We start from the raw sequence: 17,872 nt of genomic DNA on the forward strand, positions 1-17,872 counted from the left end.
AAAAAATTCGCTAAAGAAAATAGAGTGAACAGAACCAAGTCCATTTTAGTTTTTTAATTGAGCACTTCAGTGCTCATTAAAAAAAGGTATATTTAGCTCTGTGCATAACAGTCACAAAAATGTTATATTTTATCCATTGTTAAGTAATTTCATTGTCTCGGTCCCATTAACTCCCTCCCCGTAAACAAGTGTTTTTTTGTTTTTGTTTTTAGATTCTTCCAACATTACCCACCTACTAGTAGATTATCATTACACCACCACAACCAAAGGCCCTTTTAAGCGCCAACCTCTCTGGATTTGTGCACTGTTTGTCTTTCGGTCTGTCTCTCATTTCTGTCTGTGTCTCTTATCTCTGTCTGTCCATCTCTGTGTCTGTCCTTCTTTTTCTGTCTGCCCCTCGTTTCTGTGATGACCACTACACGTGTCACCGATTGTCAAGATGACAATTACATGGAGGGGAGACAGATGGCTCTTGAAATGAGCTTAGAACATGTTCTGACTGAAGCCAGGGTAGGTGTTTTTTAGGCGTTTATTTTTTTTAAAATTAATTTTCAGATGCAATGAAGTAGAGTGCCTACATTGGGTCCTAGTCCTATTCTATGTATTACCACATACAAAAAAATCCATTGTACCTTAATGGTTGAAGAAATATTTAGGCTATAATAATCACTCTTGTAGACTATTATATAAGCCTAGGTACCTCAGACTCATTCAGTCTGTGATTGTATCTAGCTGCTCTCAATTGTCAAACATTTTTATGAAAGGGGTATAGAGTTGGTTTTTACTTTTGAACTCCTTGGTCCAGCCAAACTGAATGCATTGATCAAGGATTCTTTCTTGAAATTGTTTTTCCACCTCAAAATATATAGGGTATAAAGTTTATGATAAGAGTTTTTTTTTTTTTTCATATCCATTGCATCTTTTGTTAAAAATATATTTAACAGCCTAATCATGATTTTCACTTCAACCCCCAGAAAGAATCCGAGGAGCAGAGGCAAGTTCCCCCTCCGCCAATCCCAAAAAGGGTGTGTTTAGGGCGTGGCAAGCCAAGGGGGAGGCGTGGAGGGCGGCCCAAAGCCTCAGCTACCGGTAATAATAATAATAGTAATTGGTTACACATCATGTCAATAAATCAAGTTGTGTTGGTGGTCTAACTTGGTTTTATTTCTCTGTGTGCTCTGTTGTAGTTACACACAACCAGATCGGGAACTACCTGCTCACTGAAGATCTTCCTGCAGCCAGTCTTGATCCTCAAGTGGAATTTGGTAAAATATGGTCGAATACATTTGAATTATTTTTAGGTAATTTTCTGAGGCAGTTCTGAAAGCAGGGTTCACCCAAATCCTGGATTCATGTAAAATTCTGGCATAAAATGTTAAAACTCGAAAGCTTGCCAGACCTCCCGTGCCTAGTTAAGGCCTGCTAAGGCATGAATTGGCCTGTGGCGGTATCGGACGTGGCTTAGCGAAGGGTCAGTTGTACCCACATCAACTGCTTATAAATCATCAAAGCCACAAATTGTGTCCACAATGGCCTGAGTCCTATTATTGAACCACTTTTTTGGTAGTTTCAATCACACATTTAGTATTTTCAATTTTGTCCCAATGGAATTACGTCTCAATTTTCACGTTCATACAATTTACCCTGATACATGTTTCAAAGTATGCTGAATTTGGCCCTAGATTGTTGGAAAGTTGATTTGGAAAAGTTCTGAAATTTATGTTACTGAAAGCATTGGCAATATATTTACCCATTTTTATGAAATCATGGGTCTGCATAGAAATGGTCCTTTGTCAATTAAATTAATATTTGTCTTTGCAGAAAAAAACATGGAGAGCCTCTCTGCTATGTCGGACTCCCCTGAAATCCAGAGGGCATCATCATCATGGGCTTTCAGGCTGCAGCAAGCCTCACAAAGATGGAAGGAGGCAAGGCCATTCCACCTTAAATGCCTCATCCAAACTCAGGATGTTGGCCAACCATTTTGTAGCCATTGCTGCAAGCCTGCAGTTGTTAGGTGAGATCTCATTAATGTTCTTTCATACTTTGTAGGTTTTTAGAGTGCATCACTAATTGATGTCTTCATGTTTCGGATAAACTGCACGTTTATGGTGGAGTCAGGGCTGTTTTAAAGAGTTGGTTCAATGACTATATTGGTTCATTTATTTCGTTCCTAGATGCAGAGAGTGTCTGCCAGACCAGTGGTTCTGTGAAACCTGCGATAGCAAGACTCACAGAAGATGGCCACTCCACGATAGGGAGTCAGTCCTTGAGGGCTTTTTTAAAGCTATTCCCCCATCTAAATATTTTGTTAGAGGGGAGGGAGGATACAGCTCACACGACCAAGGTAGGTAATTGCAAAACTCTTTTGTACTCTTATGTAATAAATCTAGTAGGCTAATTTTGTGTTTATCTTTCCTTTGCTAGCTTGTATTTTGCCAACGGTGAGAGTGACTCAAAAATGTCCCTGTGAAGTCCCCAGCATAACTGTGTCACCTGGCAAAGCAGTCATTTTAATTTCCATCAATGGTAATATTTCTAAACTCTGATCTTTTTTGAATATTCAGCTGTTTCCCCCTTTTTTTGCCTTTGCTTTAAAATGAAAATAATAGTACTTTAACTAAAACGACAGAATACATCTTGTCATTATGATAAACCAAAAAATATATACTTATTTGAACTATGCTGGTGTGATTCTACTCAAGATGTAGCCCAAGTGTCTTAAGGTGTGCCAGCTGATTGTTTCTAAAAACTCAGGTATTCATGGGTTTGTTTTCTTATTACCCAAGGGCGTTATGACATGCACCAGCCATTGTTTGCATGCCAAACATGCCAGCAGCAGTGGGCTCCAGAGTTCATGGACCTCATAAACAGTGGATACTGGCCAGCTTCCACCAGCTCTTCCACTTTGTATTCCCTCAACCTTTTCAGCAGTGTGAGGGAACTAAAAGTCATCGCTCCGGCACTGTCCAGACAAGCCTTGGCAAAGCTGCTGGAGCACCGTACAAAGTGTGGTGGGCGGGTAAGTATTCACCATATTATAGAATTCTTTACCATATGTAGACATCTCCAAAGTAACATTTAATATAATGCATCTTTCAGTCAGGACCAGTGTGCGGGGACACGCTGCAGCGCAGCTTCCTCGAATTTTCATATTGTGCTTTTGAGGAAGACAGCATGTCCTGCGGTGCACCTTTCACCTGCCCTGCTTGCACCCCAGACATGCTGGCAATCTCTGTGGATGGCAACAGGACGCTATACCGGTTTCTCCGAAGCGGAAGGTGATATTTTTTTCTTCCAGTATAGATTGATCTGGATTTTTTTATATTTAATATTCAGCATAGATTAATGTTCTGTTTGGTTTCTTCCTCAGCTCCGACTCTTCGTTTTTTGAAGGAGCATTTATTGCAGAAGACACATCTGTGTCAACATTTGTTGATGTCCTGCATAAAGCTGTGAAACAGGCAGGTTTCAAATTATTTCTTAATATAATTAGTATGCTTTTACAGCCCAGATTGTATTTGCATTGGTGAAAAAACTGCCCTCAGCTTCAAATTACAAGGAGTATATACAGTATGTTTATAGTGTGTTTCATTTACATCACAGCTACCTGGACAAGGCAGATGTGGGAGCTCCTCGTGGACAGCAGCGAAGGAGACTTCTAGGAGGACCTTCAAGTTGGACGAAGAGGGCATGGAGGTTGCGGTGTGTCGGCATGGTTTCCTCCTTAAAGCGCTCAATATGTTCAGAGGTGAGATTATAATAAATTGTTTGCTGTTAAATGTAACTTTGTATTGTTGTTGTTTGTATGCAGCTTATATACCCCTGCTTGGTTGAGTTTCCCATTATGATCTCTTCAGAATGTACAATAATAATTTTTAAATCCCTAGGTGAAATCTTTGCCTACCCCATGTATCTGCACAAGGAGTTGATGAGTTTAAAGCCAAGGTTTATCGCCATGGATGTAATGTGTAAATACTGGCCATATTTACACAAATCAGCAAACATCCTTCCTGATCTCCAGGGGCTAACATCAACCAGGCCTTTCCTAAGCGTCATGCACGCTACAGCACATTCCTCTAAGTGTGAGGTATGTTCAGTGTTTATTATGTTTAACTATCATCGGAAAATAAGTCCCTCTGCTGTGCGTCAGGGTCCGGTTCGCCTTGTCGTTACTTATTATCCGATATGATCGGCGGACATTACATTATCCCTTACATGCCTTCTTCTAGATTACATGGAGTGGCAAAAACCAAGAAGGAGCAGGGTCAACTGCAGGGGAGGAAGTTGAACAGGTGAACAGCTACCTCTCCCGCTGTGCCTTAACAACTAAATACATGTCGAAAGTAGCCTGGCTAACGTCAGACCACTTTCTCTTTGAGACGTGGTCTGGATACTACATGTTCATTTTCTCGTATTTGAGGCGTGGTTTACGAATGCCCAGAGCCGTTTATTGGGCGCTACAAATGTCTATCAAATGCGCCTGTACGTAGCTTATAGCCAATCGTTTCAAATTATACCAGATGACGTAAGTAGAGCGACAGATATTCAACGAAGAAGACGACGATGGGTCAGAGATTTATGTGTACACCAGAGAGTCCTGCACGGGTCCGATTTTGTAAATCCGCACCCGACCCGCTTAAAATAGAACCGACACCCGACCCGCACCCGAAATAAAATCAGTTTAGACTATCACATTATAGACACTTACAAAAATGTTTATTGCCAGGTCATACAGAAGTTACACGACAATTAACACAAGGACAACTTCAGCCGAAGCTGTCAAAAGGCCGGTACATTAAGAACATGGCTAACGTTACCACACAAATCGAACAGACGCGGCTACACCACTATATGCCACGCAATTTCGTCTAGCCTACATCTGACAATTTTGGGTTCAAACACGCCCTGCACACCACACATACTAACAGTGTTAAATATGAAAAATACCGTTCGATAGAACGGCTTTGTTACCAGTTATCTGCGTGCTTCCTCAGGGATGAAGTTCCACATTTGCGGCTATCCAACACGAAAATGTTTGCAGCAAAGCTTTTTACAATATTTTCTTCAGATAACTCCAAATTTCTCCCACACACTGGACTTGATTTTTGATGACGTATTGTCGACAACTTTACAATCTCCACTAGCTATTCTTTTCTTCAACTCCTCAGCATCCATCTCGACGACTGCAAGCAGATCGCGCGCGCGGTTATGATGAATTTTTAAAAGTGGAAGTAGCCTAGGTAACGTTATAGATCCTGGGAGGGGTGGCGCGTCGGCACAAATAAACTGATGTGGATTTTAAATTATTTTATCAACTTGAAATACAGGCATATTTTTGTAGATGAGATGCTTGCTAAACTAAATATGCATATATTTTTACGTCTGTCATGTTGGATCCATAGATAAACAAACTGCTTCGGTGTGTCGCATATACTTCGTCATCGTCTTGCTGCTCCCTCCCCGTTCTGTGATTGGTTCCCTATTTCAGGGGAAAAATTAGCCCATGGTAGCCAGACTACCTTGCAGCGTGAATAAAATCGCGCTGCTCAAGGCAGTATGGGGAAACCCAGGCTATGTCGAAAGGAGGTAATTGTAGAATTTCTCTTCTAATGTAATTTTTTTTATTGCTTTATTGCATGATTTTCACTCAACATTTACTCTCAACAGCACGTGTGGATATGCTTACAATCCATGCTATGGCCTGGAACTACAAAAAATTCACAACACTGCATCGGGCATTGTCTGCAAGATATGTGAAGGAGTGTTCTCTGTAAATGGTTTCAATTTGTGGTTATTGTGTAGCTTTGTGTAACTGTATTGTTTAACTGTCGAATTAGACTTGCCAGAGGCTTCAGGAGGAGACAGCAAGTCTAGCGGAGCTTAAAGAAAGCTTGGCTTGCACTGATGAAGCAGTGTGGGTGTCTGATGTGAGGAAATGGGCAGCTGGTGGTAAGTTTGAACTAGGGATGGGGCCGATCCGATCCAGTATCGGTATCGGGACCGATACCAGCGTAATTCACGTATCGGATTTTCCCGATCCAACCTGCGGAGATATCCGATATCCTTGAGTCATGTCTGCGCTTTAACGTTGTCTGCTGAAATGACTCCAAAAGTGATTCCCGCCGGCTAGTCTGCTAGCTGGCTGCAAACTGCGGAATGGATTTCCTGAACGGAGGCGCGGCTCAATGAGACACAGAGTTATGAGACACGCCACCGCTCAGGAAATCCATTCCGCAGTTTGCGGCCGCTGTGTGGAAATTCTTCACACTGGAAACACCGCAGAGCAAGACAGCAAAATGCAATGTTTGCAAAGCCGTAATTCAGAGCTCGTTGAAGCTCCCTCGCGTCGTACAACACAACGAATGCAATCAAACATTTAAAAAAGCACCACGTTACTGTCCGTTCACACCAAACGCGAATAGCGCGTCAAATTCGCGTCTGCCGCGTCTAGTTGGACGCTTGAATATTTTGAATCCATTCGCGCGCCCAGAGCGAAATTGACGCTCGTAAAAAGCAAAACTTTGAAGCGAAATTGACGCGCGTCTGAGGCGAAATCCGCTTGTCTGTTTGCACATGGCTGATGTTGATCGAGCATTCATCGAGAGAGTTACAGCATCGGAGCGAGGATCACCCTTTAGAGAGTGTGTGTGTGTGTGTGTGTGTGTGTGTGTGTGTGTGTGTAAGATGTTTACACTTGCACTTTTCTTATATTTCAAGACTCAAGTATTTGACATTTTGGGAATGTAATAAATATTGACATGACCTACAGTTGCATATTTGTTTTCAGAATGGGATTTTTCCTGTTAACAGGATTTACTGTTTTTCTGACTTCCTTTTCTGACCTTATACTTACCATACATGCATAAATATGTAGGCCTACATATCATACTTGCCTGTTGAGAGGAGTTTATTTCAGCATCATATAAAATAAACAATAATGATAATAATAATATTAAAGCAAACACAGCTCTGGTATCGGAATAGTATCGGTATCGGCCGATATCCAAATTCAGGTATCGGGATCGGATCGGAAGTGAAAAAATGTGGATCGGTGCATCCCTAGTTTGAACCAATAACATGTTTCACTTTGTGCTTCCTCATTGGCGGCGATCATAGATCATGATATTTAAGCTGTCTACTGCTTACTATACTGCATGCCACTATCTCTGTAAGCCTGTGTTTTTGTGTTGTGTTTCCAGATACAACAGGTACTTCCCTAGAGCAGTCCATTGAGGGACGTTACCTTAACGTGAGGCAGCGGAAGCAGGCTCTATACCGCCAAAATGGTAGAATTACATTGTCTATAGATAATTGCTCACTGTATTTTTGGTCATTTTTTTATACCTTCTGCTTGTCTTTACAGATAGCGGCAAGTTCCGTCACCGCCTGCGGAGAAAAATTGCTGAGAGCAAGAGACTGCTGTTGAAAGACATAGAGACATATAACAGTCATGAGCCTGCCATGGCAATTGATCTAAATGAAGTGGAGCAGTCACTATCAGGAGACAACCCATCCCCAACATGGCCGTGGGAGGTTCATGGCAGCGGTAAGCAGAGTTTCCTGAGGCATCTGATTTATTTTGTAAAGATTCAAGTCAAAATTGTTATTTATACATTTTCTTTACTTCTGTTGTAGCACAAATCGAAGACAAGTTAAAAATTTTCAACAAAGCCATGCTGAAAATGAGACTGGAGGAGGAAAGGACAATACTTGTTCAGGAGATGGCCCAGCACTGCTCATGGTTGCAGAAGTTGCAGGCAACTCTTAAAAGAAAGACTTCAGAGGAAGGCAAGTTTCATCTTTGTAACCATACCAATCAAACAAGGAAGTAATGGTGTTAAGGACACCATACTTTAACTTTACCTAACAACAGACATATCTTACTAGAAAGCAGTTGAAAAACATTACACTGACCATCTAATTTTGATGAGTTATAACAAATATTATAAAGCAAGGTGGGTATGTGCCATCCAGAAACTTGCGCTCTGCAAGCGAACAACGTCTTGTGGTGCCATCTTAAAGAGGCTCAAAATCTCTTTCTCAGACCTTTACCATGACTTCCCTGCTGGTGGAATGATCTGCCTATCTCAACCAGAGCTGCTGAGTCCGTAGCCACTATTAAGAAACATCTGAAGATGCATCTTTTTCAAAAGCACTTGATCTAGTATACTAACATTACTCTTCTCTTCAAAAAATAAACCCAAAAACTTTTCTGTACTGCGTTAGATCAAACTGAGAAAGGTCATAGCACTTGCATATTGTTGTCCTACTGTGGGTTTAACTAAAAGCGTCTGCTAAATGAATTAATGTAAATGTATGTCATGGTAATTTGGATGTTTTTCACTTTTCACTTACAGACAAGCAAAACAAGGGCCTTTCCTGTCTCTGCAGAAGACGTCTATCTGAAGTTTCGGATACGTTGAAAGAGGTGCATCTTCAATACAAGGCTGTTTTGGGTCCTCGGGGCTCTGCTATAGAGCTGGAAGAGGAAAATGAAAGTGATTTCAGCAGTCCAGACACCAGTGAAAATGAAGAGGAGGAGTGCAGGTAATTTTTTTTTTTTAATACCCTTGATTTATGTAACCTGTCAAATTGAGTAAAGATAACATTAATACTACATTTGTTTTCCAGAGTTTGAATAGGGACATGTTTAATGTTTACTCTGTTTGTGTCTGTGTCTCTCAGGGAGGAGCTACCGGGCAGGTGTCTGTAATCGATTGATTGCAGCCTGGGCAGTGTGAGGGACTTTTATGGCTGCTATTCCGCTCCTGTATCACATTGTTTTCTTTTTGTTCGCCTTTTTGCCATATGATTGATTACGCCACACTTTTATTTCATACCATATCATTTATACTGATTATTGCTTATTTCTCATTTTTCATCTCATATATTTACTGTAATAAATCACTATTTTTTGTATCTTAATCCATGTGTGGTCTCCCATTTAATTTTGCCTGTGCAAAAAGGAGCCTGGTCAGGGTTACACTGTTGTTCCACTTTTCTGGACTTGTAAGGTTTATATATGAGCTAAGTAAAATCACACCTTACTCATTCACTGACAATAGCGCTTTCTAGAAATCAAAATTTTTCCAATCTTATGCTCTGCCTCCTGACAACACACAAGCAGCTGGAGGTCCCTGAATCAAAATATGTGCCACATGCTGACATTTCATAAATTAATGGGTGTAACACTTATATACTGTACAAGGTGTTACAAGTATATCCGGTACATCAAGCTTGCCACGGCTGGTAAGGTCAGTGAAATTGGGTTTATCTCAAAACACACCTCTTTTTATCATAATAATCAATCAAAATATGGATGTTTTAATGGTTTGTGTATGATTTCAGAACTTTTGTTGACCAACATGTCAAAAATATGCTCTCTGAACGGTTTTTGTTGAAGATATCTTGTGCATCAAAATTCCCACAGCACCTAAGATAAGCATAATTAGGTTTATTTCACCACAGCACACCTCTTTATATCATAATCAATCAAAAATATGGACGTTTTAATGGTTTATGTATGATTTCAGAACTTTTGTTGACCAATTGTCAAAAAAATTAATATATTTTTAAAACATACATCAAATGTACACTCACCTAAAGGATTATTAGGAACACCTGATCAATTTCTCATTAATGCAATTATCTAATCAACCAATCACATGGAAGTTGCTTCAATGCATTTAGGGGTGTGGTCCTGGTCAAGACAATCTTCTGAACTCCAAACTGAATGTCAGAATGGGAAAGAAAGGTGATTTAAGCAATTTTGAGCGTGGCATGGTTGTTGGTGTCAGACGGACCGGTCTGAGTATTTCACAATCTGCTCAGTTACTGGGATTTTCACGCACAACCATTTCTAGGGTTTACAAAGAATGGTGTGAAAAGGGAAAAATAACCACTCGTTACAACCGAGGTATGCAGCAAAGCATTTGTGAAGCAACCTTGAGGCGGATGGGCTACAACAGCAGAAGACCCCACCGGGTACCACTCATCTCCACTACAAGAAAAAGAGGCTACAATTTGCACGAGCTCGCCAAAATTGGACAGTTGAAGACTGGAAAAATGTTGCCTGGTCTGATGAGTCTCGATTTCTGTTGAGACATTCAGATGGTAGAGTCAGAATTTGGCGTAAACAGAATGAGAACATGGATCCATCATGCCTTGTTACCACTGTGCAGGCTGGTGGTGGTGGTGTAATGGTGTGGGGGATGTTTTCTTGGCACACTTTAGCCCCCTTAGTGCCAATTGGGTATCGTTTAAATGCCACGGCCTACCTGAGCATTGTTTCTGACCATGTCCATCCCTTTATGACCACCATGTACCCATCCTCTGATGGCTACTTCCAGCAGGATAATGCACCATGTCACAAAGCTTGAATAATTTCAGATTGGTTTCTTGAACATGACAATGAGTTCACTGTACTAAAATGGCTCCCACAGTCACCAGATCTCAACCCAATAGAGCATCTTTGGGATGTGGTGGAACGGGAGCTTCGTGCCCTGAATGTGCATCCCACAAATGTTCATCAACTGCAAGATGCTATCTTATCAATATGGGCCAACATTTCTAAAGAATGCTTTCAGCACCTTGTTGAATCAATGCCACATAGAATTAAGGCAGTTCTGAAGGTGAAAGGGGGTCAAACACAGTATTAGTATGGTGTTTCTAATAATCCTTCCTTTAGGTGAGTGTATATGCAAATACAGAGCAGCACTAGAGGCATTAAATAATAATAATACATTTAATTTGTTTGATTGGGGAGACAAAGAAAATGTGCAGTGTTGGGGGTCCTTCAGGAGCATGGTAAATACTGCCATAGAGAGTACTGTTGCAGTAGTCCAGTCTGGAGGTGATGAGGGCATGGATGAGATTGATGCATTGGAGAATTAGTTCATCAATATAGAATATGGGGCTATGTATGCAGTATGATGCACCGAAGTAAGCAGGAGGATAGAACATGTCTTAATTCATATGAACTGACATGCACAGGCTTTTAGCATATGGGTTACAGTTTACATAGCCCCATATTGTAGATTGTGGAACCAACTTTACAGGTGGTACATTTTGGCCTATTTACCACTGAAGGACAGCTGATTCAACTACCAAAACCATATATTTTTCTAAAAGCCTATAGCTTGTGACAATGACTAACCCTAACCCTAACCCTAACCAGTTCTGTCAATGGTTGGAGAATTATTTAGTGAACTGGTTTGTCCCGAAAATTACTGTCCACATGCTGTCTGAGGATCCGAGTCTGAGCCCTTGACTTGCCAAAGCAGGTTAGCTATGAAACTGGATATATTTAGCAAAACATATACATCTGAATTTATTTTGCCAAAATTGCACATATCTTTATGTTTTATGGTCGTGATTATTGTTCATGACATACTCATGATATTGTACTGTATCTCTGCATATGATATGCCTGGTGTGTGTGTGTGGCAATAAAATTACATATGATATTTAACCAGATAGAAGGAAGCATCTGAGAAAATGTTACTGCCCCTGGACCCCAGGTTACCTCAGTAGAGCCCACCGAAGGTGTAAAAAATGGCACATTTAAAAGGGCTTGAATCCTTAAAACACTGTCAGATCTTTCTGAAATGTGTTATGCTTATTACTTAAGATATGGTTTACAATTATATCGGTTATTGGTCCATCTCATGTGCAATTATGTTATATGAACCACATCATTCAATGACAAACGATTAAAAGTGTAATTATACAAAATATATAAAAAATGTGTACTTCTGACCCCTGTTGCTAGGCAACACCCTGTACAGCTTGGCTAAAGAACAATAAACAGGCTGCATGAAACTACAGAACTTTATAATATCACCCAATTACGCACTGAGTCATTGTTAGAAGGAAATAATTGTTATTGTTACTTATGCTATGGATTATCAATACATGAACATTCAATCAGAGGAAGAGTGTCCACTCCACACACATTGGGGGCACACCCGGAGTAGTGGGAATAATCTTTTTGACTGTAAACATCAACAAACATCAAATAAACTCCGATCACAAACTGCACAACTACCTTTAACAATAAAACACTGTTAACATACTAAATTTAAAAACTATTCCATATTTATTAATGTAATGCATACTAATTTCATTTACAGACATTGCTTCTTTTAATTAATTTGTACTTTGTTGAATGTTGTCTATTTGAAAGTGACAAAAGTATCTCAAAATTATTGTCTTCTCTATGCATATATGTATGAAAGTGACAAAAATATCTCAATATTTTGCAAAAATTGAATTTAATATACATTTAATGGAAACTACAGGGATGCAAGCAGATGATAGGTGGACAGGTGTGTGGGGTTGTGTTTAGGCTTAACAGGCTGTTTGATTGGACAGCCGTGTGCTAAAAGCGGCATGAGGTAAAAGCGGCACCACCACCACCACTGTCCACTGGAGCATTCTTATCGTCTTGGGTCTTCTTTTTCGGTCCTTCTACAGTCTCACCACCACAATATAACAGGAGAGCCTAAAAATCAAATTGGAAAAACATAGATTTATGGCCAAAATGCCAGTCATTATTGGGAAATAAGTCCCTTCAGAATGAAGCAAGACCTGTTCGCCTTGTAGGGAGTTATTTTCAATATAATGACTGGCGTTCTACACATGATCCCTTACTTATTAAATTACTACAGTCATTCACAGACATATTGTGTGGCTGTGAAATGAAAGTGAAAGATGTACTTACCAAGGATCAACGACCAAACAGTGGAGAGGTACTTCTACAGAGAAGTGGGACACGAGAAAGACCGGCTTCTTCAGCTTACTTCTGGTTGGGGGAGACAAATATGTAATGCTCAGCTGACATTTTCCAGTGGGTGTACAGAAGTTGGTAAAGTAAAAAATTGAGGATGTCCAAAACAGTACAACACTTACTTATCTACCTTACCAAGGACCACTGATGGAACTGAAACCAAATAATGGAGTGGGACCACATCAGCCTATCAGGAGCAGTGACTGGTAAAAGGGACAGATGTAAGGTCATTTAAAACACCAAGAATATAAAGTTTCAGCTAAATCAATCACACACACAACCCCCCAAAACAATCACAAATGATCAAATATTGTAAATAATCACACTACATCACCTTCTATTGTATGAATGTTGGAAACTGCCAGGTTGGAAACGTGTTTGTGATGACCATTATGGATATTGCACATTCATTTTAAATAATTAACACTGTCATCAGTGAGGGAATTTTTTTAATTTTTTTTTACAATAAATTGCATCTGACTTACAGCATGTCAGTTACTCAGCATAGAGAGAATGAAGAGTCCTGCTTCCATTTGTGCACACATTTTGCTCGGTTGAATAATTTACTAACCTCTTGATAAACCACATATCAAAAGAAGAACCTGTTTCTGTATGTTAGGCATTCTTGAATTATCCAGTTCTGAAATGGCAGAAAATGTTGAACATCTACCATCTTCAACTCAGGGCTTGTAAACAACACTTTATTTTGAATAGAAATATAACAAAATTACTATAAAAAAAGTTATTGAATATGGAATGTACAATAAAAATAAATAAAACTACATATATTACAAAATGAACAAAATTAAAAAACTTAAACAAATGACTCCTTGGGCTCCCAAGTAGGAGTCCACTGTTTCCCACTGAAAACAGAAGGGAAAGAATGACGTTACATGTGATATTTCAATTATTAGATTGGGAATGTTAACTTCAAACACATTTGCACATTCTTCAAAACAGGTCTAGGTAAAAGCGTTTGACTTCAAAACATGTGTAAGAGTGAGAGTGAAATAGAGAGTCAGAGCAATCTTATTTCTGTATTTGTCATATAGTAGATCACATACCATGCTTCACAAGGCTCCCAGTCAATAAGTAATTCTGTTTGGCCCTATGACAGGAACAACAATACATGCTTACAATTCTTTTGCATCAGGCTTTGGTAACAGCCACCATGTTTCCTGTTTCATGTTTTACCATGATATTTAAAGTATTTTAGTCAAGAGACTGTAGTATATACTTTATACAATATTTACATTATTTGACTATTTGCCATCTTTACTTCTGTGATTGACGGGTATTTTAACTTAACATCTTGACTTTATTTTGACGTAAATAGAACAAATAAAGAGTAGTATGGTGTTCAGTTATGCATGTCTTACCTTTCTCACTCTTTCTTTCAGAGCACTCCTAATTGGATAAATACCCAGGCCTGTGTGGTAGGAGCAATCTGAAGGCATCAAAACTCAGATTAGGAACACAACAACATCATTAACATATCCAGGTCAAGCATTCACATCAAAATGATCAAATATCAAGTCTGAATGCAAATGTATTAAGTCATTTAAACTTACTTTTTTGTTTTCTTTTGCTTTTATCCATTTCTGCCTCTGTGGGATAGAAAAATACATATATCCACTAAAAAAAGGCAAACAATTCAGAAACGGTCTTGCTCATCATAGAATTTATTACAAATAACAATATCATTAAAAAAACCTGACAAATGCAAAACATGCCTGACTTCCGCTTTCTCTTCCCTGTTGACCCTGTGGTTTTGAAGAAATCAGATGTCAAACTAAGTATGGAGTGCATGGCAAACAATTAAGGACTATCTAGGTATGTCTTTTTATACATGTTCATTAAAACAGGCACACATTCACACACTCACTTGCTCGCTCGCTCACACACACACACACACACACACACACACACACACACACACACACACACACACACACACACACACACACACACACACACACACACACACACACACACACAGAGGGACTCTGTATATTAACCCTACCCCTAAACCTATGAGGACACAGGAAGTGTGAAGATGTTTACGTTGTCATTATACACATTTGTGTCCTCCTAAACCATATACGAGAACACACACACACGCATACATATATTATATATACAATACTGCAAAAGTGGAACATTGTATGAATAGTAAGCTACTTTAGATCTACTATAAATTTTGTATATACTTATATATACATGGGTTGAGGGGCATGATTAATTGCATAATTTTTTTAATCCATTACTTGTTTTATTTTACTTCATTATATTCTAATAAGTTAAAGTGAAACAGACAGCCATAATAATAACATATAATATTTTTATTGTTAAATGTGTGTTATTGCTCCAGCATTGTTTCCTCTGTATAGATTTTGTCCCCAACACGTCTGATGACGAGGGCCGGTACAGTATAGGAGCTCAGGCTAATGTTGGCCTGTTCAATCTACAGAAACTTCTAGAAGCTCTGAAACCACTGCTGACCTCAGATCAGCTTTCACAGTAAGAGATCCTTTTATTTTCTGTTGGTATTGGTCTGGAATAAATAAGAGTGATTCGTGTCGATTCATTTACTTCAGATCTCAGCAAATATTGAGAGAGTATCCACAAATCTACCATCAAAGGTGAGCCTGTCATTAGACAATATAGATCACTGTATTCCTCTCTGAGTCATTCCTGATCTCACTTTACTGTTTCTGTTGTAGATTTCATGAGCTGTTCAAAGCAAAGTTGAGCTTTCTGGGAAATGAAGAAAAGGATTCATATGTGATTACATTTCTTCTAAAGGTAAATATTAGCTGAATTGTTTTTTTCTCTAATTGTACTATAATTAATTCATGTGATAAAGTTATTTGGCCATTCTCAGGAAATGGTGTCATTTGTGACAATAAAAAAAAGAAATAAAAAAAAGTAAGGAATCAGTAAGACACACACACACACACACTGATATATATATATATACACACACAATTTCATTATAAACTTTTTTAATTAGATAGTTTTTTTTTTTTTTTTTTTGAATTATATATTTAACGGCCAAACTGTCAGAAATAGTCCAGTCCAGTAAAAGTCCAGTATGGAGTTAAATCAGTAGTAGATCACACAAATGGCAGCATTTCCTGAGAATGACCCATATAATGTTGTGTGATGTGTGATGTGTTGAGCTAATGGAGGACACTGGAGCAGACTTCACTATGACTTTCAGACAGCTGAGTGAAGTGACCCTGTCCCGGCTTCAGAAGGGATCCTTTGCTCCGGTACGTTTCCTCTCCATTCACTCCCACAGCAGCCGCAATATCCATAATCATGATTTCAGTCCATTAACTGTGACTGTGTCTCTCTTGACAGTCTTTGTGGGCTCTTTCAGACCTCTCATCACACAAGCATTTCAGAGACTGGGTTCAGCTGTATTTACAGCGTCTGTCAAGGTAATGTTGCTGTAATGTAAACTCAAACTCTTTAGAGGATTAAAAATGAACATCACTTGATGTGTTAATCGTCTTCTTCAGGATAATGAGTGACTCAGATGAAGAACGGCAGCACAGAATGCAAGGTGTGTTTTTGTATATGTTATATGATGCAGTGTTATATATTATGTGTTTATATATTGTTACAGTAACACTACCGCTGAAATGTTCATGATTGGTAAGATTTGTTTTTGAAAGAAGTTTCTTATGCTCACGAAGGCTGCATTTATTTAATCAAAAATACAATAAAAACAGTAATTTTGTAATACTATAATATATTATTATACTATGAGATATTATTACAATATAAAATAAATTATTCTATTTGAATATACAGTATTTGTGTAATTAATATATTTGTTCAGTTGAATGTAATTTATTCCTGTGATCATTTCTCCAGTCTTCAGTGTCACATGATCCTTCAGAAATCATTCTAATATGATGATTTGCTGCTCAAGAAACATTTGAAAACAGTTGAGCTGCTTAATATTTCTGAGGAAACCCTGATACATGTTTTGATTAATATAAAGTTCAAAAGAACAGCGTTTATTTGAATCTTTTGTAATATTATAAATGTCTTTATTGTCCCTTTTTATGCATCCTTGCTGAATAATATTATTAATTTCTTTTTTTTTTAAAAAGCCTTACTGACCGTAAATGTTTAAACGGTAGTGTGTGTTTTTTTACGATGTGTTATGTTGTATTTAATGTTATTAGTAATTTTTCTATTGTTCAGGAGTAAACCCACGCTATGTGTTGAGGAACTGGATGGCTGAATCTGCTATCAGAAAAGCAGAGAAAAATGACTTTTCAGAGGTATTATTACATGTGATGTCAAACTAATATGCTGTCATGATCATGCTTATCATATATCTTAGAGTGTTTGCTTTAATATATTAATGTGAAATGAAGACTTGACAATTATACATACAATGTAACATCTTCAGACAGACCATTATGGCTTGTTGACAGTATGTTTGATGTATTTCTAGGTGACACTGTTGCAGAAGACTTTAATGGAGCCATTTATGGAGCAGGAAGAGGCTGAGAGAGCCGGATATGCCAGTAAACCTCCATCCTGGGCTCAGCAGCTGAGGGTCAGCTGTTCTTCCTAACTCAGGGTCGAATGAAAAAAATAAATCATGAATTTCAGCATCATTTGAACCAAAAATATTGTTTATGACATTGTAATCACACTTCCTAATGGATGATCTGATTGGAGGATGCGCCATGTTTGATGTTATATATGTACATATATGCACGTTATATATGGACAATGGACATGGATGTCTTTTGTAATATTGCTGTTTCTGCATTTCTACAAAAGGGCAAAAATCTTTGCATCATGCATCTCGTTTACTCCTGTTTAACAATTAGGCATGTCAAAATCTGTTAAACAGTTAACCAGTGGTGGAATGTAACGAAGTACAAATACTTCGTTACTTTACTTAAGTACACTTTTCACGTATCTGTACTTTACTTAAGTAGAATCAATAGTGCATACTTTTGACTTTTACTTCGTTACTTTTTGCAGCAATTATTATACTTTCTACTCCACTACATTTCTACAACGTTTCGTTACATTTTCGGATCAGTT

General features: G+C 38.6%; 1 protein-coding gene and 1 long non-coding RNA gene across 2 annotated transcripts; one reads left to right on the forward strand and one right to left on the reverse strand.

Annotated features, from left to right (window-relative positions):
• Positions 1 to 408: 408 nt before the first annotated feature.
• LOC309491607 (uncharacterized protein) lies at positions 409 to 8,811 on the forward strand (the record flags this gene model as incomplete). The annotated part of the gene is made up of 17 exons (XM_082190670.1): positions 409 to 510; positions 975 to 1,089; positions 1,188 to 1,265; positions 1,822 to 2,017; positions 2,178 to 2,347; positions 2,428 to 2,529; positions 2,790 to 3,022; positions 3,103 to 3,281; positions 3,374 to 3,464; positions 3,607 to 3,751; positions 3,891 to 4,090; positions 4,233 to 4,360; positions 7,177 to 7,289; positions 7,367 to 7,549; positions 7,639 to 7,791; positions 8,361 to 8,550; positions 8,689 to 8,811. The coding sequence occupies 17 exons, from the start codon at positions 409 to 411 to the stop codon at positions 8,714 to 8,716; spliced, it is 2,406 nt and encodes an 801-aa protein (XP_082046796.1). The 3' UTR covers positions 8,717 to 8,811.
• A 5,029-nt stretch (positions 8,812 to 13,840) lies between these two features.
• On the reverse strand, positions 13,841 to 14,448 carry LOC309491606. Its single transcript, XR_014203210.1, has 3 exons — positions 14,362 to 14,448; positions 14,170 to 14,237; positions 13,841 to 13,898 (listed from the first exon to the last, which is right to left on the reverse strand). It is a non-coding gene; the product is annotated as an uncharacterized lncRNA (long non-coding RNA).
• Positions 14,449 to 17,872: the final 3,424 nt, after the last annotated feature.

This window comes from Leuciscus leuciscus (genome assembly GCF_965113295.1).
Source record: "Leuciscus leuciscus genome assembly, contig: HAP1_SCAFFOLD_385, whole genome shotgun sequence".
Taxonomy (NCBI): domain Eukaryota; kingdom Metazoa; phylum Chordata; class Actinopteri; order Cypriniformes; family Leuciscidae; genus Leuciscus; species Leuciscus leuciscus.